Below are 25,950 nucleotides of genomic sequence, written 5' to 3' on the forward strand. Positions count from 1 at the left end.
CTCTAGGTTATGGATTTTCTTTTCTTTAATAGGTACATCACATGTGCAGAGTACACAAACTTTTATGGAGGAAAAAAAGCAGGTATGATCTTTCTGGGACAATGAAAGCAACTTTCTCTCTACAGGTGTAAAAAAAAATACTTACAGGGTTTTATTCATTATTGCATTTGCACTCTCGTTTACTTTTTGCTGATTTTTTTTTTGTAGCCTGTTTTTGATTTGTACCAACTTCTTTTAATTTGTTTTGTTTTTTCTGTTTTATGTGTTTGCCCATGTTTTTTTTATACAGTGGGTACAGAAAGTATTTAGACCCCTTTAAATTTTTCGCTCTTTGTTTCATTGCAGCCATTTGTTAAATTGAAAAAAGTTCATTTTTTTTTCCTCATTAATGTGCACTCTGCGCCCAATCTTGACTGACAAAAACAAAGATGTAAAAATGTTGGCAAATTTTATAAAAAAAAAAAAAAACAACTTAAACCTGAAATATCACGTGGTCATAAGTATTCAGACCCTTTGCTAAGGCGCTCATATTTAAGTCACATGCTGTCCATTTCCTTGTGATCCTCCATGAGATGGTTCTACTCCTTCATTGGAGTCCAACTGTGTTTAATTATTGATTTGTAAAGGCACACACCTGTTTATATAAGGCCGGCTTCACATTTGCGTAATGGCAGAGCTGCGGACTTCCTCCGTGAAGCTCCCCCCACTGCCGCACCTCCTCCGGTCTGCTCCGCCTACGTCGGCCTGCGTACCTATCTTTAACATTGGGTACGCAGGCCGTGCGGATGTATGCGGATGCCTCCGCACGCGCCATTTTGACAATGCGGCGATCCGCGTCGAACGCAACATGTTACAATTTGATGCAGTCGCCGCATCGTCAAAATGACGCATGCGGAGGCACCGCATACATCCGCACGGCCTGCATACCCAATGTTAAAGATAGGTATGCATGCAGATGTAGGCGGAGCTGACCGGAGGAGGTGCGGCAGTGGGAGGAGCTTCACAGAGCAAGTCCGCAGCTCTGCCAAATGCAAATGTGAAGGCAGCCTAAGACCTCACAGTGCATGTCAGACCATTTGAGAATGATGAGGTCAAAGGAACTGACCAAGGAGCTCAGAGACAGAATTGTGGCAAGGCACAGATCTGGCCAAGGTTACAAAAGAATTTCTGCAGTACTCAAGGTTCTTAAGAGCACAGTGACCTCAGTTTGGGACCACCAGAAGTTTTCCTAGACCTGGCTGACCAGCCAAACTGAGCAATCGTGGGAGAAGAGCCTTGGTGAGAGAGGTAAAGAAGAACCCCAAGATCATTGTGGCTGAGCTCCACAGATGCAGTAGGGAGATGGGAGAAAGTTCCACAAAGTCAACTATCACTGCAGCCCTCCACCAGTCGGGCCTTTGTGGTAGAGTGTCCCGATGGAAGCCTCTCCTCAGTGCCAGACAAATGAAAGCCTGCATAGAGTTTGCTAAAAAACACATGAAGGACTCCCAGACTATAAGAAATAAGATTCACTGGTCTGATGAGATGAAGATAGAGTTATCACCAAAAAGTACTAAGGGGTATGTGTGGAGAAAACCAGACACTCCTCACCTGCCCAATACAATCCCAACAGTGAAACATGGTGGTGGCAGCATCATGCTATGGGGGTGTTTTTCAGCTGCAGGGACATGACGACTGGTTGCAATTGAAGGAAACATGAAAGTGGCCAAGAACAGAGAGATCCTGGATGAAAACCTCTTCCAGAGTGCTGTGGACCTCATACTTGGCGAAGGTCCACAGCACTCTAAGCACACAGCTAAAATAACAAAGGAGTGGCTTCAGAAAAACTCTGTGACCATTCTTGACTGGCCCAGCCAGAGTCCTGACCTTAACAAAATTGAGCATCTCTGGAGAGACCTGAAAATGACTGTCCACCAACGTTCACCATCCAACCTGACGGAACTGGAGTGGATCTGCAAGGAAGAATGGCAGAGAATCCCCAAATCCAGGTGTGAAAACTTGTTGCATCATTCCCAAGAAGACTCATGGCTGTACGTGCTCAAAAGGGTGCTTCTAGTCAATACTGAGCAAAGGGTCTGAATACTTATGACCATGTGATATTTCAGTTTTTCTTTAAGAAATTTGAAAAAATTTCTACATTTGTTTTTTTTTTTTTTTCCAGTCAAAATGGGGTGTAGAGTGTGCATTAATGAGAAAAAATTGGACTTTTTTGAATTTACCAAATGGCTGCAATGAAGTAGAGTGAAAAATTTAAAGGGGTGTGAACACTTTCCGTACACACTGTATGTTTGTCATTGTGGTAAATCAATTGCCAACAATTGCAACTTTTTTCAAAAGTCGCAAATGTTTTTTGTAAATGTGCTCCTGTCACCCCTAGAATGCACACTTGTGAATTTTAGGACATTTTGCTCTTAAGAGGCACAAAAAAGTGAAACACAAAAATAATTTGCTTTTGTGCAAAATTCACAAAACGCATGCAACATTTTGAGATATTTGGCACACAAAGGCAATGAATTTCACAAGACATAAAAAAAATTCAAAAGATGAATAGGTTCTATAGTCTCCACACTTGGCCATCGTTACAAAAGTATAATTTGTACATTTGACTGCATAAGATGTTAATGGCAATGAAATACAGATAAATGTTTCAGATTTTCTTTTTCGTTGAACAGATATTCCGAAATCAAACTTCAGACGCTTACCATTCGATCACTGCAGGTTTGTTATTTCTGGCTAAACAGCGATTGGAATTATTTACCGTATTTTTGGACTATAAGACGCACCTAGGTTTTAGAGGAGGAAATTGGGGCAAAAAAAATTGAAGCAAAAGATGTGGTCAGTTCTGTACTTAATTTCCTCTATCCTGGTATATATGGTCTCATCATCCCCATCCTGATACACATGCCCCCCTCCTCCACCCCTGCCCTGGTGTGCGTGGCCAGCCACACACCCCTGCCCTGGTGTCCATGGCCCCCCTCATCCCCACTCTGCTATGCGTGGCCGGCCCTCATCCCTACCCTGGTGTGCGTGGCCGGCCCTCATCCCTACCCTGGTGTGCGTGGCCGGCCCTCATCCCTACCCTGGTGTGCGTGGCGGGCCCCCAGTCCCCACCCTGGTGTGCGTGGCGGGCCCCCAGTCCCCACCCTGGTGTGCGTGGCGGGCCCCCAGTCCCCACCCTGGTGTGCGTGGCGGGCCCCCAGTCCCCACCCTGGTGTGCGCGGCGGGCCCCCAGTCCCCACCCTGGTGTGCGCGGCGGGCCCCCAGTCCCCACCCTGGTGTGCGCGGCGGGCCCCCAGTCCCCACCCTGGTGTGCGCGGCGGGCCCCCAGTCCCCACCCTGGTGTGCGCGGCGGGCCCCCAGTCCCCACCCTGGTGTGCGCGGCCGGCCCTCAGAAAACATTAAAAAAAAATTACTTGCCTTCCCGGCGCTCCCTCGCAGCATCTTGTTCTTATGCCAGCCACTGCTTTATGCTTGTAAGCAGCGCATGGCAGGGACATCCTGCACTGCTTGCAAGCCGAAGGTCAGCTGCCGGAATACTCAGTGCTCTGCACGCCGGGACTGTGTGCACAGAAAGCAGTGAGTATTTAGTGCTCTCCAGCGTTCACATGTCAGCCGGAGCCTTACTGCTGCTTCCAGTGGTCACGTGTGCCGATACTTAAGAGAAATGAATATTCATGGATGGATAGGACATCGGACTATAAGACGCACCCCTATTTTCCTCCACATTTTTGGAGGAAAAAAGTGCGTCTTATATTCCGAAAAATATGGTAGTTAAATTGCACAAAATCTTAAACATTCCTCCACCCTTTTGCTTGCACAGCTCCTATGCAAACTATGGCGCTGGTTTACTAAAACAATCTAATTTTTGGAAGTGCAAACTTACAACTAGAAAGTATTAAAATGCAACACATTTATCAAAAAGCCTTGTGCTGGATGATAAATTAGTTGCATCTGTAGATAGTCTAGTCTACGTTCACACCACCTCTTGGAGGCTTATTCTGATCAACTATTTTGTATCCGGGACCCTGTGCACCACTCCTTCAGGCTGGGGTGCTCTTGAGACAACCTCCATTGAACTGTCAAATACTCCAGTAAAAATATCCAAGGCATCTTCCTCAATAAACTTCTTTATGGAAAAAACGTATGCGTTGTGATAAACTGCCTTTTTCAAGCCATGTCAAAAAGAGTAATATATACACAGACATGCAGAGCTCATTACTGTCATTATTATGAGGTATCAATGGGCCTCATTCCTCCCATTAATCCCACCTCTGTCATCATAGAAACACTAGAGGTAGATGAAAACCATTATCAAAAATTGCAATCATGTAAAATCAGAGACAATCATATTACCAAGACGACAATATAATTATCACCATCGCTATAATTGTCAAATACACCACCGATGATCCAGGAAAAGGTTCTTTATTAATATTGTTTGCACTCTGCTGCCATATCAATTCGAACTAGTCACACACCATTGTTGGTAGCCAGTACCTAATTATCACAGTTATAAAGCTGTCCAGATGAATGGGGCGTCAAGTAATAAACCTCATTCTGATGAAAAACACGTGAAGGTGGTGGCCGTACAGTGGGGTGTAGCATCAGGACGCAGATCGGGAGCGGTATGACTCAATCTGTGGCTCACAATGGTGTAATCGCTGTGATGGTCACAAGGCTAAATACCAGTCACGTAACCAGCATCCCCACAGTGTAAAAGCATGTTATGACAGAATCGACAATAAGTACAAAAGGCCGCCACCTTGCGGAAGTGCGTTTCTAACCCCGCCTATCAGCGCCCTTTCTACATCTGCTATGAGCACCGCCCTGTGGCTGGCATTTATAGCTTATGAGCTGAAGCCCAGCTATGTGTAGCACAAGTGAACAGATGAACGTATATACGAAAATTTGGTATTGCCACATTCAGAATCGCCTGATCTACCAAAATATAAAAAGAATTAATCCGATCAGTAAACGGCGATCAAAACAGCAGAACTATTTTTTTTTTTAGTCTCTGCAACATTTAAATAAAATGCAATAACGGGCAATCAAAACCTCATATCCACCCCAAAATAGTATCAATAAAACCGTCAGCTCAGCACGCAAAAAAATAAGCCCTCACTCAGCCCCAGATTTTGAAAAACAAAACAGGTTTCGGAAAATGGCGCTTTTTTTTTGCCTTCGCCTCATTTGGGGACACAGGTACTGTGGGTGTATGCTACTGCCGCCATGAGGCTGACACTAAGTGGAAAGAAAGAGGTTAGCTCCTCCTCCGCCGTATATACCCTCGCCCCGATTGCGGGCGGAAACCAGTTTTTTGCTTAGTGTCTGTTGGAGGCACACGTCGTTCTGTCTCAAGACTGATTCTTTTTTTTTTTTTTTTTTCCCATGAAGATAAGACAGGGGCGACGGAACCTATTGAAAGGGTCCGATCTCCCCAAACCAACAAAGGGCGAGCACGTGCGAGTGTCCCTCCACGTATCCTCTGCTACAACGGAGATTTTTTTCCGCATGTTCCATTTTTCAACAACGGGTGAGCACGTGCGAGTGTCCCTCCACGTATCCTCTGCCACAACGGAGATTTTTTTCCGGATGTTCCATTTTTCAACAACGGGTGAGCACGTGCGAGTGTCCCTCCACGTATCCTCTCCCGCGACGTGGGATATTGTCAGACCACGGAGGTGAGATACGGGTGACGGACCCTATGGAAGGTGTCCGATCTCCCCAAACCAACATTGGGCGAGCACGTGTGAGTGTCCCTCCACGTATCCTCTCCCGCACCGTGGGACATGATGCCGGACTTAGCCCTGTCCACCCTAGGGTATTGAAACCCTAGGCTGCACAGAGGCATAAGCGTAGACCGTGCGGCCCCCACTTCCCCACCAATGCTAAAGACTGCGGTGGGGCAAGGTGGCGGACGGTCCCTCTCCTCACCCCTTGAAGGGGTTAGATGGAGCTAGGGTGCCTGCACCGTCTTTACTTCACACGGCCACCTTCCCCTCTACCGGAGGTGGATGGCCAGAGAGGGCTCCTGCAGAGTCCGGCAGCGGCGGATTGTGGGGTCCAGCGGTAAACATCCCCCCCCCCGGGTAGATGGGGGGGGGGGGGAAATCGAGGCTGCGGCTTCAGCCGGTGCTAGGCCGCGGTCGGAAGTCCCCGGCATTGCGTCACGGCGGCTCGCCCCCCCCCCCCCCCCTGTGGCCTGGGCTGACGCCGAAAGAAATTTAGGCCTCGGCTTCAGGCCGAAGCTAGGCCGCAATAGGAAGTACCGCCCCAGGATCCTTTTTTTTTTTTTCTTCCGGGGGACGGCCTGCAGTGGTGGCGCACGGATTGAAGCGACGCCTCGCACGCTGAGGACACGGGACACAGGACTGGTGTAAGTGCTGCACCCCAGCCCCACGGAGAGGCCACGCTAACAGGATCAAAGGGCGCCCTCCCCCAACGGTTTTTTCAGCACGGAGCCCTGACAGGTACAGCATGTCAGGAAAAGCTAAGACGCATACGTTCTTATACGCTGCATGCATCTCCTGTCAGTCTGCTTTTCCGCTGGCTCAGACCAAGCGAGTATGCGAAGCCTGCGAGTAGTAACGCGCTCAGGAGCTCTCCCCTGCGACCCAGGAGCCCAGTGTACCAAGTCCCCTGGAATGGGTGTCATCACTGTCGCAATCTGTGGCGTCACTTACAAGAGCAATCGAGTCCCTTGGGCCCCAGATAGGGACAGGGACTCGCCTGTCTTAGATGGGTCCTCTACCTCACAGGAGACTCCGGCCTGCAGGGGCCGCTCTCACTCCAGGCAGACGCAAGGGAAACGAACCCAGATGGCGTCTTCTGGTCCATCCGGTGCCTTGGCATCCGTGAGCTCTGCTTCCCGCGCCCCGTCACCAGCAGTCGATAGCGAGCAAGGCTCGGACTACGACTCGGACGAACCCCTTGACCTAGATACGCCAGGTGGTCAGGAAACGGTTAACAGTCTCATAGAAGCTGTTAACCAGACTCTGGGGATTGAGGATGATTCCACTCTGGCTGCGGGCCATAAGGTGTCATTTAAGCGGGTCAAGCGTCCCCATAGAGTATTTTGCACTCACCCTGAATTTGAGGACATAGTGCAAAGACACAGAGAATGGCCGGACAGGCGGTTCTCGGGCCAGAAGGCACTTGAGGCGAAGTATCCTTTTGCCCCGGATCTGCGTAAAAAGTGGACAGAATCCCCAATGGTGGATCCACCTGTGTCGCGCTTGGCTACAAAAACTCCACTATCCGTGCCTAGCGGTTCTTCTATTAAGGATCCCACTGATCGTCTCATAGAGAACTTGGCTCGCTCAGTGTTTGAGGCATCAGGATCAGCACTCTCTCCCTCGTTCACAGCAACGTGGGTAGCCAAGGCCATGATTTCTTGGTCAGAAACTTTGAATGGAGCCTTGCAGGACATAGACCTACCAGTGGAAGTATCAGAAATCACAGATCAGATAGCCATGGCGGGGGACTACTTTGATTAATGCATCTTTAGATGCGGCCAACTGCGCTGCACTTGCGGCCACAAATGCAATCTCCATTAGGAGAGCGCTATGGTTAAGGACATGGCGGGCTGATTCAGCCTCAAAAAAGTCCTTGACAGTGCTACTATACCAGTGTGGCCGCCTGTTCGGAGAGAAGTTAGATCAGCGCATCTCCGACTCCACAGAAGTCAAGAGCGGATTTCTTCCTCAACAAAAGGTCAAACCGCCATTTCGTCATCAGTTTCGGGCATGTTTTTGGGCCTTTCGCAACCCCGGGTGGACGACAGCGGCTAATTCCGCCGCATCAGGGCACCCCAACCAGAATAGGGACCGACAAGTCTCATATAGAACCAACCCATTGAGGAGGATGCGTGCTATCCAGTCCAGGTCGAGGGGATCCAGGTCCCAAGGATCTTCAGCCAAATGATTCGGGGCATTTGTCAGGCGACACTAGCAAGGTAGGCGGCCGCCTACTCCGGTTTCACCACGCCTGGCTCAATGTCGCACATGACACATGGGTAAGAGAGCTGGTGTCCACAGGGTACAAGATAGCATTTGTCAGGTACCCCCCCAGATGATTTTTTTCTTTCCCGTCTTCCCAAAGTGGATACCCGGGCAAAGGCTCTACTAGGAGCCATTGATTTGCTCAGCCACAACGGAGTTATCATTCCTGTACCGAAAAACGAGAAGACGCAGGGCTTCTATTCCAATCTGTTTGCAGTCCCCAAAAAGGAAGGGACTGTGAGGCCCGTTTTGGATCTAAAGCTCCTGAACAAATTTATCAGGGTCAGACATTTCTTGATGGAGTCTCTCCAGTCATATCGGCAATGGGGCAGGGAGAGTACTTGGCCTCTATCGATATCCAGGACGCCTATCTACATATCCCCATTTTCCCTCCGCATCAAAGGTTTCTACGCTTCGTCATCAACGGTCTACATTTTCAGTTTGCAGAGCTGCCCTTCGGGCTAGCCACTGCCCCCAGAGTGTTCACAAAGGTCATGGCAGTCCCCATGGCCATCCTGCACTCCCGGGCATAGTCGTATTCACCTACTTAGACGACCTCTTGGTCAAGGGCCTTTCAAGGCGGGCATGCGAGGAAAGTGTCAGTATTACTCTAGATACTCTTGCCCGCTTAGGGTGGTTGGTCAATGTAAAGAAGTCCTCCCTTGTTCCAGCTCAGAGAATTTCCTTTTTAGGGATGACCTTCGACACTTGCTGAGGGTTGGTAATTCTCCCTCAAGACAAGGCCCTAGCCGTCCGGCAGGGAGCGCGGGTACTGCGCCAACCAGTCCCTCACACCATCCGTTTCTGCATGAGGATGTAGCGATGGAAGCGATCCCGTTCGCCCAGTTCCATCTTCGCCCCCTGCAGCATGCCCTCTTGTCAGCCTGGGACAAGAACCCATTCACACTCGATCATCAGTGCCGGTTGTCCTCTCAGGTCAGACTAGAGTGGTGTACAATCAGTTCCTCCCTTCTTCAAGGAAACCCTTTCACCCGGAGCAGTGGCTGGTGGTCACAATCGACGCTAGCCTTTTCGGCTGGGGAGCGGTTTTTCGCCACCACACGACCCAGAGACGGTGGTCGCCGCAGGAGGCATGCCTCCTGATCAACTTGTTGGATATACGGGCGATCCGGCTGACTCTGCAACGGTTTCATCACCTTCTAGCAGGCCGCCCCGTCCGGGTTCAGTCAGACAACGCCACGGCGGTGGCTTACATAAATCACCAAGGAGGCACCCGAAGCAGGGCAACCATGTGCGAGGTAGGGCACGTGCTTCGCTGGGCCGAGAGGAACCGCTCGCTGATATTGGTGGTCCACATCCCGGGGGTAGGGAACTGGGCGGCAGACTTCATCAGACGGCAGGGGCTTGTGTCCGGGGAATGGTCACTACACCCAGAGGCCTTTCAGCAGATTTGCCAATGGTGGGGAACACCGGCTGTGGATCTGATGGCCTCCAAGGTAAACTCCAAGGCGTCCGTATTTGTCGCTTGTTCCCGGGACCCGCAGGCAATCACCGTGGATGCTCTGGTTCTGCCATGGAGTCAGTTTCGCCTCCCATACCTATTCCCCCCCCCCCCCCCCCCCCCTGCTGCCACTACTTCTGAGGGTCATCAAGAAGATCAAGACAGAAGGGGTGCCAGTGATTCTGCTGGCCCCAGATTGGCCTCGTCGGTTGTGGTACGCAGATCTAGTACAGCTGCTCGTCGACGTGCCATGGCGACTGCCAGAGCGCCCAGATCTACTTTCCCAAGGGCCGATCTGCCACCCGAACTCAGGGGCCCTGTGTTTGACGGCTTGGCCGTTGAATCTTGGATTCTGATGCAGGCAGGGTTTGGGCGCAAAGTGGTTGCTATGATGGTTAGCGCCCGGAAGCCTGCCTCAGCACGAATTTGCCACCACACCTGGAAGGTGTTCTTTGCATGGTGTCGAGGCAACGGTTGTTCACCACTGAGATTCTCCATCCCTAATATCTTGTCTTTTCTCCAGTCTGGCCTAGACTCAGGCTTGGCCCCCAGTTCTCTCAGGAGACAGATATTGGCTTTATCCGTCCTTTTTCAGCACAAGATTGCACTACCAACTTGCAAATAAAGACTTTCATCCAGGGTGTCTCCCACTTGGTACCTCCCTATAAGGCACCTATGGACGCGTGGGACCTTAACCTGGTCCTAAGTATTCTGCAAGAAGCTCCATTCGAGCTGCTACAGGATATCTTTGTCATACCTTTCCTGGAAGGTGGTGTTTCTGGTAGCTATAATATCAATCAGGCGTGTCTCGGAGCTGGCAGCATTATCTTGCCGAGCCCCGTTTCTGACCTTTTACAAAGACAAGATGGTTCTTAGACCAGCTCCTCCTTTTTTGCCAAAAGTCGTTTCCTCGTTTCATATTAAGGAGGATATTGTCTTGCCCTCTCTTTGTCCAGCACCGGTACGCCGTGTGGAAAAGGCCCTGCATATGTTAGACCTGGTGAGAGCACTCAGGAGGTACGTGTCATGGACGGCACCCTTTCGTCAGGCGCTGTTCGTGCTCCCTGAAGGTCGCAGGAAGGGACTCGCTGCCTCAAAATCGACCATAGCCAGATGGATTCGTTTGGTTATTCAGGAGTCCTACCGCATCGGAGGCACGCCAATTCCAGCAGGGATCAGAGCACACTCTACTTTTGCACTGGGCGCCTCTTGGGCGCTTTGGCACCAGGCTTCAACGGAACAGGTTTGCAAGGCAGCGACCTGGTCCAGCCTGCACACGTTTACTAAACATTACAATATCCATACTTAGGCTTCGGCGGATGCGAACCTGGGTAGAAGGATTCTACAAGCAGCGGTGGTGCACCTTTAGACAGGAGGTGCATGTAGCCTGTAGCTGAGTCAACTTCCCACCCAGGTACTGCTTTAGGACGTCCCACAGTACCTGTGTCCCCCAATGAGGTGAAGGACATACATGGATTTTTGTGATAACTCACCGTAAAATCCTTTTCTCTGAGACGCTCATTGGGGGATACAGCACCCGCCCTGTTAGCCAAGTTGGCTTCTGTTTAATTAATATGCTCTCTGTATGAGATTAGGGTGGTTATTTTCTAGACATGTTGTTACCTGCATTAAGGTTGATGTCTGATTTTTGTTTGATCTCCTACTGCTTTTGCACCAAACTGGTTTCCGCCCGCAATCGGGGCGAGGGTGTATACGGCGGAGGAGCTAACCTCTTTTTTTTCACTTAGTATCAGCCTCCAGGCGGCAGTAGCATACACCCACGGTACCTGTGTCCCCCAATGAGCGTCTCGGAGAAAAGGATTTTACGGTGAGTTATCACAAAAATCCATGTTTGTTGTTTTGTTTTGTTTTTTTTTTTTTATATAAGCTTTGGATTTTTTATTTCACCACTTAAATAAAAAAGTAATTTATACATGTTTGGTATCTGCAAACTCGTAATGACTTAGAGAATCGTAATGGCAGGTCAGTTTTAGCATTCAGTGAACATGGTAAAAAAACAAAAACAAAATGCAATTGTGGGATTGCACTTTTTTTTGCAATTTCACTTCACATGGAAATTTTTTTCTGTTTTCCAGTACATGATATGGTAAAATCAATGTTGTCATTCAAAAGTACAACTCATCCCTCAAAAATCTAAACTATAACATGGCCATATTGAAAAATAAAAAAAAGTTATGACTCTGGGAAGAAAGCGAACAAAAAACGAAAAAAAACAGAAAATTTCCTGGGCGTGAATGGGTTAATGTGGAGGAAGCAGAGTTAGGCACAGTGCAGAAAATCTTGGTCCTAGTGACATGATCATCACTGAATTTGAACAGAGGTTTATTATTCAGGTATCTTTTCTACATACACAAATGCTGGTTATATTTCACATGTTTTGAAGTTTGTTTTAATCTTAGTATGTAACTCTGAGACCATTGTGAGAAAAGTGTAATAAAAATGTTTATTGTAGAAAATATTGCTCGAACGGACATATTATTGTGATAGTTCCAAAATGATATTTTGCCTTCCTGTTAATAATTAAAAACTTGGCTTCAGCTTGTCTTTGCAGCCCTTTGAGTATCCTGTTTGCACCCCAGATGGAATCGTGTTTGATTTGCTGTAAGTATTTACATGTCTTTGAAGGTTTTATTAAAGGGAACTTGTCAGTAGGATTGTGCACAGTAACCTACAGTGTCAGGTCGGCGCTGTTATACTGATTAACATGATACGTTGATTGATGAAATCCGTCTTGTGATTGTTGTGTAATCTTTATTTTCAGTTTTGCGTTAATGACATGCTCATGCTTCAGGGTGGGCCTCTGGGGGGTCTTCATGTGGTGCTCTGATTAGGTATTCATGTGTATGGCTTCTGACGGGTCACTGATCCCTCACTGACCTGCCCCCTAGTTTACATAATGAATACCTGTACATACTGAATTAAAAAATAAAAAAACCTTGTAGTTACTACATGTGGTTGAGCTTTTTCTGAGGTGTATATCAAAAAATAAACAATTTTAAAATGGCGCCTGCTCAGTGGCAGCTAGCGGTGTACATAGCTGAGATCTGATAACTGCTATTGCCCATGCGTCGGCGGCGCCATCTTGCTGGAGAAAAAAAAAGTTTCCTCCTCCAAGATGGCGCCGCCTGCGCAATAGCAGTTCTCAACCATCGCAGTATACCAGAGGTAGATAATAGTGACAAAAATCAACTATTAAAAAAAAAAAATTGCTTTATTCTTACAAAATTTTGAATTATTTATGTGGGGCTCTTCATTTTGCCTATCTCTTTTTATTGGTATAATTTAGGGGTAAAAAACAATGTTTCTCTATCGCTTCATTGAAGGACACAGGAATCCATGGGTGTATGCTGTTGCATCTAGGAGGCTAACACTATGCAAACAAAGTTATCTCCCCCCAGCAGTATACACCCACCGACTGGCAAGAAACAAATCAGTTTTAGCTTAGTGTCAGTAGGAGGTGGACACAGGGCTGCATTCAGCCCAGTCTCTAGCGTAGGTTTTGTTGTTTTTTTTTTATTCAGATACAGCTTATGATTTTGGGCCTCAGAGTGGAATTGTCACTGTTCTCCCCCCTAGAGCCCGGGAGCACAGTATGGGATTGCATCACTACTGTAGCCTCTCATGTCTACGAATCAAGACCGTATTCTCCCTAACGCATCGAGTGTTTGGGCATCCGCACTGAGGACCAGCGAACTGGTTCTTGCCATTACACCCGGCCTGCTCGCCCTCCAGAGCCAGACGTCCGGGGTAGGAAGACATACATTACCTGCCAGCCGCCTGACGTTCTGCGTCCAGGTCCCTTGAGAACATCCATCCAGAGGTTTGCATTCAGGTCCTTCGATGTCCATCTTACACCGCTGGTTTGCGAAGAAGGATTTGGGATCTTTAGGACAGGTATATCTATGGCAGTGAAGGATGCTTCATTATATAAAAAAAAAAATTTCTAGTGAGAGACATCATATAACCAGCTCCTGCCTGGTGTCCAAGAACTCTACCACCACTGACCAATCAGAACAGCCCTTCCTCCCATCACATGCCTATACTCCCTGACTAACCGAGCTGGAAATCTGCATGCCTCCTCAGGCTATTCCCCTCCTGCCCGGCACCATCTTATACGCTCTCCACAGCTCAACCCCACCTCGTACCTCACTGCAGACTTAGCCGTCCAGACCCCAGCTTCTCCAGGAGTCAGTGGCACCGCAGGCTCTGCCTTCCAGACCTCAGCCAGAATCTCAGCTCTGAGTAAGATGTGCATCTGGGGTGTGGGGGCAGCTCTCATTTCTCTCAAGCTCATCCTGGCACATACTTTCTGTATCTCTCTATGCCTAACCTCAGGGAGTCTCACTCTCTTCCTCTCCCTATTGTCCTGCACATCACATACTCCACCTGTAATAGAAAGTTCCCCTCTGGTCAGACCTTGTCCCTCTGCCCAATCCATCCAGTATGCCACCCAAAGAGTGCGACTCCTGCCGAGTGAGCTGCATCTCTCTCCCAGTATGTAGTTAACCTAACTAAAGTATCCCACACGTTGGTCTCGGTCTTAGAACGGCAACCCAATCCTGTGTCTGCCAGCAGGCTCCTGTTAACTCCCCCGGGTGTTTTGAATCTTCCCTCCTCCCATACTCTTGGAGTTTCTGCAAGGGGTACTCTTAAGAGTTAAAGCATGCCTGTACCAGCTCATCATCTAGTTGCCCATTTGAGTCCTGCCCACCAATCTTCCTTAGTGTCCAAGTTTTTCAAAGCTATCAACTCGCTCTCTAAAGCAGGTGCCATCATTCCTGTACCCCCCTCCAGAGCGCTTTTTGGATTTCTATTGAAACCTGTTCGTAGTTCAAAAGAGGCTCAGTTCATCCCATCCTGTATCTCAAATTATTTGACACATGCGTCTGCGACATTTCAGGATGGAATCTTTTCGGTCGGTAATGGCCTCCATGGAGTCGGAGGAATTCTTATGTTTAGTGGACATTCAGGATGCCTATCTGCACATACCCATTTTCCCTCTCAACCAGAGATTCCTCCACTTCGCAATCCAAGAATCCCACTTTCAGGTTACAGCACTGTCATTTGGCCTAGCCACAACATCCAGGGTTTTCTCAAAGCTAATGATAATGGTTATGCCCATTCTTCAATGCAGAGGCATCACACTCTATCTAGATGACATATTCATGAAGGCTGTATCCCCCTCAGCGTGCCACGAGTGTCTACAGATCACTCTGAACTCTCTTTCTCACTTTGGCTGGATCATCAACACCAAAAGTAGTTTCTGATCCCGATCCAATGAATCGTTTTTCTGGGAATGCTGTTCGATACCGCATGAGTAAAGGTTTTCCTGCCCGAAGAAAAGTACTTGACGCTTAACACGTGGACTTCGCTATTTGAGGTCCATCTTCTTTCTCTCTCCGCTTCTGCATGAGGGTACTAGGCAGGATGATTGCTTCTATGGAAGCTGTTCCATTCGCTCAATTTCACACACGCCCTCTTAAACTTTTTCTTCTAGCAAGATGGGACAGATCGACCCATTCCCTGGATTATTTTTTCACACTTCCTCTCCCCCTGGATAAAGAAGGCCCTAAAATGGTGGAAATGTTCTCCCTTAGTTCGTTTTGTAAGATCATTTCTGCCTCTACTTTTGAAGATTGTGATGACGGACGCCAGTCTACTTGGTAGGGGAGCAGTTTTTCAAAACTTAACAGTCCAGAGCTGATGGACCTCTCAGGAATCGTCTCTTCCCATCCAAATTCTGGAGCTCTGGGAGATCTTCCTTGCTATGCTCCACTGGCATAACATCCTCTACAGTCGTCTTAATTCGAGTCCAGTCCGAAAATGCCACGGTGGTAGCATACATCTATCATCAAGGGGGAACCTGAAGTCAAGCAGTGATGTCAGAGATCACTTGGATTCTGTTGTGGACCAGGGAGAATGTTACTGCAATTTCAGCAGTATACATTCCAAGAGTGGATAACTGGGCCACAGACTTTCTTAGCCAAAAGTGTCTCACCTTGGACGAATGGTCCCTGAATCTGTTAGTTTTTCACAAGTTTTTTCTCAGATGGGGAACTTCCAACGTCAACCTGATAGCATCCAGACTGAAGCACAAGGTTCCGAAGTTCGAATCCAGATCCTAAAAATTGGCTCCAACTCTCTAGCAATTCCATGGACACGGTTCTCCCATACCTGTTTCCGCCTCTACCGCTGATTGCAATGGTGGTCAAGAAAATCATACTAGTCACTCCAGAGGGGCCCAGAAGACTCTGGTATGCAGAAGTAATCAACCTTCTCACGGACACTCTGGGGAAACCCCCAGATTTTCCAGACCTTTTGTCGCAGGGTCCTTTCTTCCACCAGAATTCTCAGTCGCTCAATTTAATGGCATGGCTTTTGAGGCCGCGGTCCTAAGATCTGCTGGGTTCTCTGATCAGGTCATTCAGACAAAAATCGGGGCAAGGAAACCCTCCCCTTCTGCATTTACCACCGTATCTGGAAAGCCTTTTTCCGCTGATGCAGAGCTAACTGGACCACACCGATGGTTTTTCATCTCCCATCCATTTTTTTCTTTTTATAGTTGTGTCTGGAATCTGGTCTGTCCCTCGGTTCTCTTTAAAGCACAGTTGTCAGCTCGCTTTTCAAAGGAATCTGGTTTCTCGTCTGCAGATCAAGACTTTCAAGGGATCGCGCATTCTATTCCTCCCTACTGGCCTCCGGTAGAACCCTGGGATCTCAACCTAATTCTCAACGTTTTCCAGGATTCTCCATTTGAGCCATTACGTGATGTTTCTCCCACCTTTCTTTCCCGGAAAGTTGACTTCCTTTTTGCTATTAGCTCCTTAGCCGAATTTCCAAACTCGCAGCTCTCTCCTGTCGTTCACCTTACCTTGTGTTTCACCGGAACACAGTGGTCCTACATCCGATTCCTTCTTTTCTTCCTAAGGTGATTTCCGCTTTTCACCTTAATGAGGACATCGTGTGTCCTTCCTTTTGTCCATCCCCCTCTCATGTTTGAGAGCGCTCACTAAACAGACTGGATCTGGTTAGAGCCCTCCATATTTACCTTTTTAGAACAGCACCTTTTAGACGTCCGTGGAAGTGCCTCCCTACTTCCAGGTCTACCATTGCCATGGAAGTGCCTCCCAGCTTCCAGGTCTACCATTGCCCGCTGGGTTTGTTCTGCTATTCTGGAAGCCTACCGACTAAGGGACAGAATGCTTCCACTCTGAGTCACGGCATTCTCCACCCGCGCAGTGGGGGTCTCGTGGGCTGTTCGACACGAGCGTCATCTGGTCTTCCATTCATACTTTCGCCAAGTTCTACAGGGTTCACCCCTACGCTTCGTGTGATGCGAACCTTGGTAGAAAGGGCCTGCAAACCGCAGTGGCCTGAGCTGACTTGAGGGTACTACTCCTTTACCCACTCTTGGGACTGCTTTTGGACATCTCATGATATCCTACGTCCACCAATGAAGCGATGAATGGAGATTTTGAGTACATACCGTAAAATCACTTTCTCTGAGCCGTCATTGGGGGACACAGCATCCGCCCTTTTTATTGTTGTATCAGTTATGTTATAGTTTGTTATATTCATGTTGCTTCTCCTACTGCTTTCTCACTAACTGGTTAGCTTTGTGCCAGTTGGTGGGTATATACTGCTGGGGAGGAACTAACTTTTTGTGCATAGTGTCAGCCTTCTAGTGGCAGCAACATACATCCATGGTTTCCTGTGTCCCCCAATGAAGGCTCTGAGAGAGATTTTACAGTAAGTACCTAAAATCTTAATTTTTATAGCTGTTTATTGCATTTCTGGAAGGTGGTGCAGTGGCCAAATGCGTTCAGTTCTGGCATTTAAATATTTTTATTCTTAATGCTGTTTACCATATGGGCTAATTAATTTGTATATTTTCGTAGCTCAGACTTTTACAGACGCACAGTACCAATATATTTAGTGACATAGTATTTAAGATTAAAGGGAGACTTTAAGTCCATCTAGTTCAACCCATAGCCTAACATGTTGATGCTTTTTTATTTAATTTTCTTTCAAACTTTTGATATATATATCTATATCCTACAGACCAAAAGTTTGAACACACCTCATTGAAAGCGTTTTCAAAGCAGTAATCAAAGCAAATGGTGGCTACTTTGAAGAACCTAGAATATAAGACATATTTTCAGCTGTTTCACACTTTTTTGTTAATTATATAATTCCACATGTGTTAATTCATAGTTTTAATGCCTTCAGAGTGAATCTACAGTTTTCATAGTCATGAAAACTCTCTGAATGAGGTGTGTCCAAACTTTTGGTTTGTGTGTGTATATGTGTGTGTGTGTGTATGTGTGTGTATATATATATATATATATATATATATATATATATATATATATATATATATTCATATTATCTCTCTCAAGAAAAAAGGGCAGCACTACCAAAATAATATAGTAGGTGCAAAACCTATTCAGCAGTGTCCAAACAGCCAAATTAACAAAGTCGGGCCACCGTTGAAACGTTGCCACCTGAGGATCAGTAAAGTATCCACTGTTTTCACATTTAATTTGAGTGCTGCCTATTTTTTTCATATATATATATATATATATATATATATATATATATAATATAATATTCTCACCAACCAATCACGCAGATTGGGACGTGGTTGGAGAGCAGGGCTGAGGACGGAGATACAGCAGGACAGTGCATGGAGAGCGGGGCTGTGAGGAAGACAGTCTTCAGGAGTCAGGACAGGGGCCGAATTGTGCCGGCACCCTCCCAGCCCTGTCCCGGCTCAGTCGGCGCTCCCCGTCGCCAACTGCGCTATCCCCCCTCTCCCTTGCAGCTTCCCAGCCTAAATTTAGCCCCGGCTTCTACTGCGGCCTACTACAACGCTAGGCAATGCGCCCCGCAGGCCGCCCAGTCACACACGCTGCAGCTCCGCTCTAACTCCGCCCACTCCAGCAAGCTCCGCCTTTGCTAGGCCACGCCCGCAGGCCGCCCAATCGCATGCGCTACATGCTCTTCCTTCACAGCCCTGCTTCTCCCCTCCACAGCCCCGTTCTCTTCCTGCACAGCCCTGCTCTCCCTGTCTACAGCCCCATTCTCTTCCTTCACAGCCCTTCTCTCCCTCTCTCCCTCTATAGCCCCGCTGTCTTCCTTCCTCCACAGCCCCGCTCTCCATGCACCACACGCGGTGACGCCGGGACCAGGAGAGAGGTGCGCAGATTGTTCGTGCGGGCGGAGCTGCAGCGCAAGTGATTGGGCGGTCTGCGGGGTGTGGCCTAGCGCAGCGGCTGGAGTGGGCGGATCTTGCCGGAGTGGGCGGAGCTGCAGTGCATGTGATTGGGCGGCCTGCGGGGGCGTGGCCTAGCGCTGTAGTAGGCCGCAGTAGAAGCCGGGAACAAAATTTAGGCTGAGGAGAGGGGGGATAGCGCAGTTGGTGACGGGGAGCGCCGACTAAGCCAGGACAGGGCTGGGAGGGTGCCGGCACTATTCGGCCCCTGTCCTGAAGACTGTCTTCCTCACAGCCCCGTTCTCCATGCACTGTCCTACTGTATCCATCCTCAGCCCTGCTCTCCAACAGAGTCCCACTCTGCTGTTTCATGATTGGTTGGTGATACACACACACACACACACACACACATTCAGATTTATATATAGAGATTGCTTATATTTTGTGTGTATTATTATTGTGCTGAAAAATAGCGATTTTATTTTTTTTACATGCAGTAAGGCACGCTATTGAAATATTTTATGACTTGGTAAATCTAGTTAACTAACTCTTTCCTTTTAGTATAGACAGTGGAATTGAAGGATTAGGCTGTAACTGCATAAGAACAGTGAAGTCTTTCTGTGATGCCAGGCATTTAGATGTGTGCCAATTAGGATCTTTTTCCCTTTGCATTGTGTATAAATACTTTTCTTTTAATTTAACCTGCCTATTTGTGTCTTCTAGAAGCATTGTTCCGTGGATAAAGAAATTTGGAACTAATCCCATCACAGGCGAGGTGAGTGTTTTACTGGGTCTAGTAAGCAAAAAGTGGATCCTTTACAAATGGAAGAAAGAGATGGGTAATTAATGGATCTGTTCACCATAGACTTCACTGTTAAAGGGGTTGTCCACTACTTTAAATTAAACTCCCCCAATGTATCCCCACGGGGCCTCTAACAAATTTTGTAAATACCTCATGTTGCCTATACTGCCTGTGAGCGACGCTATCGCTGGCCGCTCACAGGCAGCATGTGACCTCCTGCTGCAGCCGGCTTTCTTCCGCTGACGTCCCGACAAGTGCTGGAAGCAGCCGGGGGTCCCTCTTCCTCCTGCCGCGCTGGCTGCCAGACTGTGGGCGGGGTTATTCCCCCACGTCACACCTGGCATCCACCACGCACCCATTCATTAAGAAATCGCGCGGTGGATGCTGGGTGTCACGCGGGGGGTAACCCCGCCCACAAACCAGCAGTCACCGCGGGGACCCAGCGCTGGGTCACGCCTCACTTGTCGTGACGTCAGTGCTGGGTCACGTGCTGCCTGTGAACGGCCACGGATAGCGCCGCTCACAGGCAGTATATACCGTTCATAAGTTTAGGGTCACTTAGAAATTTCCTTATTTTTTTTTTAAAGAAAAGCACAGTTTTTTCCAAATGAAGCTAACATTAAATGATTCAGAAATACACTCTATACATTGTTAATGTGGTAAATGATTATTATTATAGCTGAAAACATCTGGTTTGTAATGCAATATCTTCATAGGTGTATAGAGGCCCATTTCCAACAACCATCACTCCAGTGTTCTTATGGTACTTTGTGTTTGCTAACTGTGTAAGAAGGCTAATGTATGGTTAGAATACCCTTGAAAACCCTTGTTGCAAGTATGTTAGCACAGCTGAAAAGAGTTTGGTTGATTAGAGAAGCTATAAACCTGACCGACCTTTGAGCTAGTTGAGAATCTGGAGCATTACATTTGTTGGTTACATTAAACTCTCAAAATGGCCAGAAAAAAGTAACTTTCATGTGAAACTTGACAGTCTGTTCTTGTTCTTAGAAATGAAGGCTATTCCATGTGAGAAATTGCCAATAAACTGAAGGTTTCCTACATCAGTGTGTACTACTCCCTTCAGATGAGAGCACAAACAGGCTTTAACCAGGGTAGAAAGAGAAGTGGGAGGCCCCGCTGCACAACTGAGCAGCAAGACAAGTACATTAGAGTCTGTAGTTTGAGAAATCGATGCCTCACAGGTCCTCAACTGGCAGCTTCATTAAATAGTACACACACAAAACGCCAGTGTCATTGTCCACAGTGAAGAGACGACTCCGGGATACTGGCCTTCAGGACAGAGTGGCAAAGAAAAAGCCATATCTGAGACTGGCTAATAAAAGCAAAAAATTAATATAGGCAAAAGAACACAGACATTGGACAGAGGTAGATTGGAAAAAAGTGTTATGGACGGATGAATCCAAGTTTGAGGTGTTTGGAGCACACAGAAGAACATTTGTGAGATGCAGAACAACTGAAAAGATGCTGAAAGAGTGCCTGACTCCATCTGTCAAGCATGGTGGAGGTAATGTGATGGTCTGGGGTTGCTTTGGTGCTGGTAAAGTGGGAGATTTGTACAAGGTAAAAGGGATTTTGAATAAGGAAGGCTATCACTCCATTTTGCAACGTCATGCCATACCCTTTAGACAGCGCTTGATTGGAGCCAATTTCATCCTACAACAGGACAATGACCCAAAGCACACCTCCAAATTATGCAAGAGCTATTTAGAGAAGAAGCAGGCAGCTGGTATTCTATCTGTAATGGAGTGGCCAGCGCAGTCACCAGATCTCAACCCCATTGAGCTGTTGTGGGAGCAGCTTGACCGTATGGTATGCAAAAAGTGCCCATCAAGCCAAACCAACTTGTGGGAGGGGCTTCTGGAAGCATGGGGTGAAATTTCTCCAGATTTCCTCAGTAAATTAACTGCTTGAATGTCAAAGGTCTGCAATGCTATAATTGCTGCAAAGGGAGCATTCTTTGACAAAAGCAAAGTTTGAAGGAGAAAATTATTATTTCAAATAAATCTTTTTTTTCGAACCTTGTCAATGTCTGGACTAGATTTTAAACTCATTTGGCAACTCATTTGATTAATAAAAGTATCAGTTTTCATGGAAAACACAAAATTGTCTGGATGACCCCAAACTTTTGAACAGTAGTGTATTTACAAAATTCATTAGGTGCCCCGGGGGGGATACATTGGGGGGTCATTTAAAGTAGTGGACAACCCCTTTAATAAAATGGATCCAGCAGAGATCAATTACTTAAAAACAGACTAAAAAGTTATGCAGACAGATTGCTGCTGGATCCATCCTAACTGATCACTACTGGACATGTGAACATAGCTGTATATGTTTTTGCAAGAATAATATAATGAAAATAAGAAAATGCTTCTTAAATTCTACAGTCCTGGATCTTTACATGTAATAATGGTGATTACATATTCAGAGCATAATTGTGTCCAAACATTCGCGCCACTTCCCCCTCCGGCGGTCACCAGTTGTTAATTTAGGCCCCGGCTTCTACTACGGCCTAGTCCTCCTTAGCTCTGCCCCCGTCTTGTCAGTCTTTGGGCGGGCTTTTCTCCTACTCGTCTCGTCTCCGCTTCCTGCGCCCGGCGCAAGCTCTGCCCACTCCACCCAGCCTCACAAGTGGTGCAGGGAAAGTAGTGATCGACGCCATCTTTCTGCCCCCAGAGCAGGCGGTTAGCTCCGCCCCCCTTTCCGGTTGTACAGAGCGGGCTTTTTCACAGCACGCCCAATCTTCTGCGGCGCGCAATTTCTTACACCGACCTAGTCATCCTCCTTGCGGTTGCCATTTTTAGGCGTGTGGACCCGGATGGTGCCTTCTCCCAGCAGGACCAGCTCTTCTCTGCCTATCTTCGCTCAGCAGCCTCTACAGCCTGGAAGCAGACTACGGGACAGGATACTGTGAGTAGCTCTGCTTTGCAGACTGACGCCCTCCTCTGCATCTTTTCTGTCCCCTAATCTTCTGGCATCAGTTAGTGGGTTTTCTCATCATGCCTAAGAACAAAGCAGAGCCTTCTCGTCCTACGGCTTCTTCTTCCTCTTCTCTGATCAGACAATTTTTGTGCTCTTCTTGCCAAAGCAGACTCCCTTCAGGTCTGTCCTCTCCTCTGTCAGGAATACAGCAACCCCACAGTATCCACTGCCTAGGAGTCCCTTCTCACCCCAGGCGAGAACGAGACCCCTATCCCCAGGGTGGGTTTCCTCTCTGTCGCAGTCTGTGGAGGACCTCACCAGGGTGTCACAGACCCTGGTGTCTGTGCGTGACAAAAATACCCCTTCCACAGGTCGCCAGTGGGTCACAGGATTCTCCGTCCGGCCCTTCCAACACAGGCCATAAGAGACCCAGACAGGAGCTCAGTTCTAGGCACTCTTCCTGCTCCATCTCACCATCCGGTCTTTCACGGCGAGATCCCTCTCCTGGATCCTCCTCTCCTGAGTCAGGCGAGGCGTCTTCGGACGTGCTTTCAGAAGATGAGTCGGACCTAGATTCAGAACAGGCCTCCAACATGGGAGAAATGGTCCAGAGCCTGATTGTTGCGGTCAACTAGACCTTAGGCATCAAGGATGCCTCTACGGAACCTGCAGATGAGGCGGTTTCATTTAGACAGTCAAAACCACCTTCCAAGCTCTTTGCCCCACACAGTGAATTTGTGGAGGTACTTAAAAGGGAATGGGAGAACCCTACCAGACGCTTTTAAAGAGGGAAGCGCCTCAGCATCTAATATCCCTTCTCCCCGGATCTCACCGCTAACTGGACGACTTCCCCTGCTGTGGACCCACCAGTCTCTAGACTGTCCATCAACACGGTCCTCCCGCTTGCTAATGCAGCATCCCTCAGACTTCAATGATAGGATTATAGAATCATTGGCAAAGTCAAGTTTTGAAGCGGCTGCTTCTACATTATGCCCGGCCTTCCCCTCTACCTTGGTCTCAAAGGCCATAGCCAGATGGGCCAAAGAACTTCGCAAGGGCATCCTTGCGGGAGCTCCTCCGAAGGAGCTAGCTGACCTTGCAGACCAAATTTCCTATGAGTGGAAATACTCGGTATCTGCCTCCCTGGATGCCGCTTCCTGCGCTTCTCAGGCATCCAGCAATATGGTGGCCATCCGGAGGAACATTTGACTGAAAGCATGGCAGGCGGACCTATTGTCAAAAAAATCACTTACCAGCCTCCCCTTCCAGGGGAACGGCCTGTTTGGCTCCATGTTGGACCAGATTATTAAAGATGCCACAGGAGGTACGAGTTCTCTCCTTCCCCAGTCCAGGCCTCTCCGGCCTTCCCGGAAGTGGCAATGCCGTTCCTTTCGCCATTTCGCGGCGACAGAGGATTCTTCCTGTCAACGCAGGCTGCAGACCCGCCGGGTCAGGAAAAAAGCTTCCTTTATGCTCACTCCTTCCTGGCGTCCTCAAAGCTCCCACAGTAGATCCACCAGGTCCAGACCTGGAAGATCTTCCTTGGCATGACTCGTGTCCAGATCCCAGTGTATCTCCCAGGCTAGGCGGTCATCTCCTGTATTTCAGGGACGTTTGGCTAGCCTCGGTGGAGGACGCATGGGTCAGAGAGATGGTATCCTCAGTATACAAAATAGTTTGCTTCGCGTCCCCAAGATCGATTCTTCGAATCCCGTCCTCCAAAAGATCCTGCTCAGGTTCCGGGTTTCTTTGCTTCCGTCGCCTCCCTTCTCAGTTCCTCTCAGTAATTGCTTCCATGGAGGCGCAGGAATTCCTGTGTTCCATAGACATCCGAGACACCTACCTCCACGTTCCGATTTTCCAGCTCATCGAAGGTTCCTACGTTTCGCGGTGCGGCGGAATTATTTCCAGTTTGTCGCCATGCAGATCGGTCTCGTAACCGCTTCCAGGGTCTTCACAAAGATCATGGCGGCATTGATGGCCATTTTCGAGATCAGGGGCCTAGTGCTTATCCCGTACCTCGACGACTTGCTCATCAAGGCTCCGACTCTTTCTCACGCCCAGGAAAGTCTGTCCATCGTCCTTGACTCCCTTGCGCTGTTCGGGTGGCTAGTCAACAGGAAAAAGTCCTGCCTTGTTCCGACTCAGCGCCTTGACTTCCTAGGCATGCTGTTCAACACCCAACAGGTGAGGGTTTTTCTACCTGAAGAGAAGAGAGCAATCCTCCAGCAAGAAGTTCGCTCTCTTCAAGGCCTTCGGCTTCCTTCCTTCCGTTCAGCAATGAAGGTCTTGGGCAGGATGGTGGCAGCCTCGGAAGCAATCCCCTTTGCGTAATTTCATTCATTGAACAGGCTAGACCTGGTCAGGGTAGTGAGGATCTATCTGGCTAGGACCGCTTCCTATAGGAAGACGGATCTTCTATTCGTCATTCCAGATGGTGCGCGAAGAGGCCTGCCGGCCTCCAAGGCTTCGATTGCTCGCTGGATCAGAACTGCAATTTTGGAGGCTTACCGGGATAAGAACAGAGTGCCTCCCCCGGGGATTAAGGCTCACTCTGCCATGGCAGTGGGCGCTTCCTGGGCGGTACACCATGAAGCATCTGCCCTACAGCTTTTCAAAGCGGCAACCTGGTCTTCTATCCACACGTTTGCCAAATTTTACAAGGTCCATACCTACGCTTCAGCAGAAGGACCTGAATGGGGTTTTCTGCTGTTTTCCTCCCCAGGGACTGCTTTGGGATGTCTCTTTATCACTCTTTATTCTGCTTTTAGGGAAGCAGAATGAACAAAAAAACAGCAATTTATGAATTTGTTTTGGGGGAGGGGGGGCATTTATGCCGTTCCACGTGTGGTAAAATTGATAAAGCAGTTTTATTCTTCAGGTTAGTAGAATTACAGCGATACCTCATTTATATAATATTTTTGTGTTTTGGCGCTTTTATATAATAAAAACTATTTTATATAAAAAAATAATTATTTTTGCATCCCTTTATTCTGAGAGCTATAACTTTTTTATTTTTCCTGTGATGGAGCTATATGGTGGCTTGTTTTTTTGCGGGACAAGATGATGTTTTCAGCGGTACCACATTTATTTATATCCGTCTTTTTGATCGTGTGTTATTCCACTTTGTATTCGGTGGTATGATGATAAAGCATTGTTTTTTGCCCTTTTTTGTGGTGTTCACTAAAGGTGTTAACTAGTGGGACAGTCTTATAAGTCGGGTCGTTACGGACGCGGCGATTACAAATGTGTACTTTTATTGTTTAGATTTTTTTTTTTTTTTTAAATTTTGATGGAATAAATTTTTTTTTTTTTTTTTTTTAAATATTTTTACAATTTAAAAAAAAAAAAAAAATTTTCATTCTTGCTTTTACACTTTGTCCCACTGTGGAACACTCATTTTGTGCAGGCTGATCGATTCTATAGCATGCAGATCTGCATGCTATGGAAGCTGTCAGCGCTGCAGCTTCTGTAATACTAACCTGAGAGACTTCCCGACATGACAGGAAGT

The 25,950-nt window shown here is 47.8% G+C and overlaps 1 protein-coding gene across 4 annotated transcripts in view; it reads left to right on the top strand.

The window, feature by feature from the left end:
• The window catches only part of PPIL2 (peptidylprolyl isomerase like 2), a 59,133-nt gene that overhangs the window by 7,360 nt on the left and 25,823 nt on the right, over nucleotides 1-25,950 (top strand). For 3 of the 4 annotated variants that reach the window (XM_073559107.1, XM_073559105.1, XM_073559108.1), the window contains exons 2-6: nucleotides 33-82; nucleotides 2,673-2,718; nucleotides 12,022-12,084; nucleotides 17,155-17,232; nucleotides 19,421-19,472. In XM_073559107.1, the coding sequence (XP_073415208.1) occupies nucleotides 33-82; nucleotides 2,673-2,718; nucleotides 12,022-12,084; nucleotides 17,155-17,232; nucleotides 19,421-19,472 (289 nt within the window). The remainder of the gene's footprint in view (nucleotides 1-32; nucleotides 83-2,672; nucleotides 2,719-12,021; nucleotides 12,085-17,154; nucleotides 17,233-19,420; nucleotides 19,473-25,950) is intronic. The other variant, XM_073559106.1, reaches the window with a different exon arrangement.

This window comes from Dendrobates tinctorius, unplaced genomic scaffold, assembly GCF_039654945.1.
Source record: "Dendrobates tinctorius isolate UK_male_01 unplaced genomic scaffold, ASM3965494v1 ptg000265l, whole genome shotgun sequence".
In the NCBI taxonomy this organism is placed as follows: domain Eukaryota; kingdom Metazoa; phylum Chordata; class Amphibia; order Anura; family Dendrobatidae; genus Dendrobates; species Dendrobates tinctorius.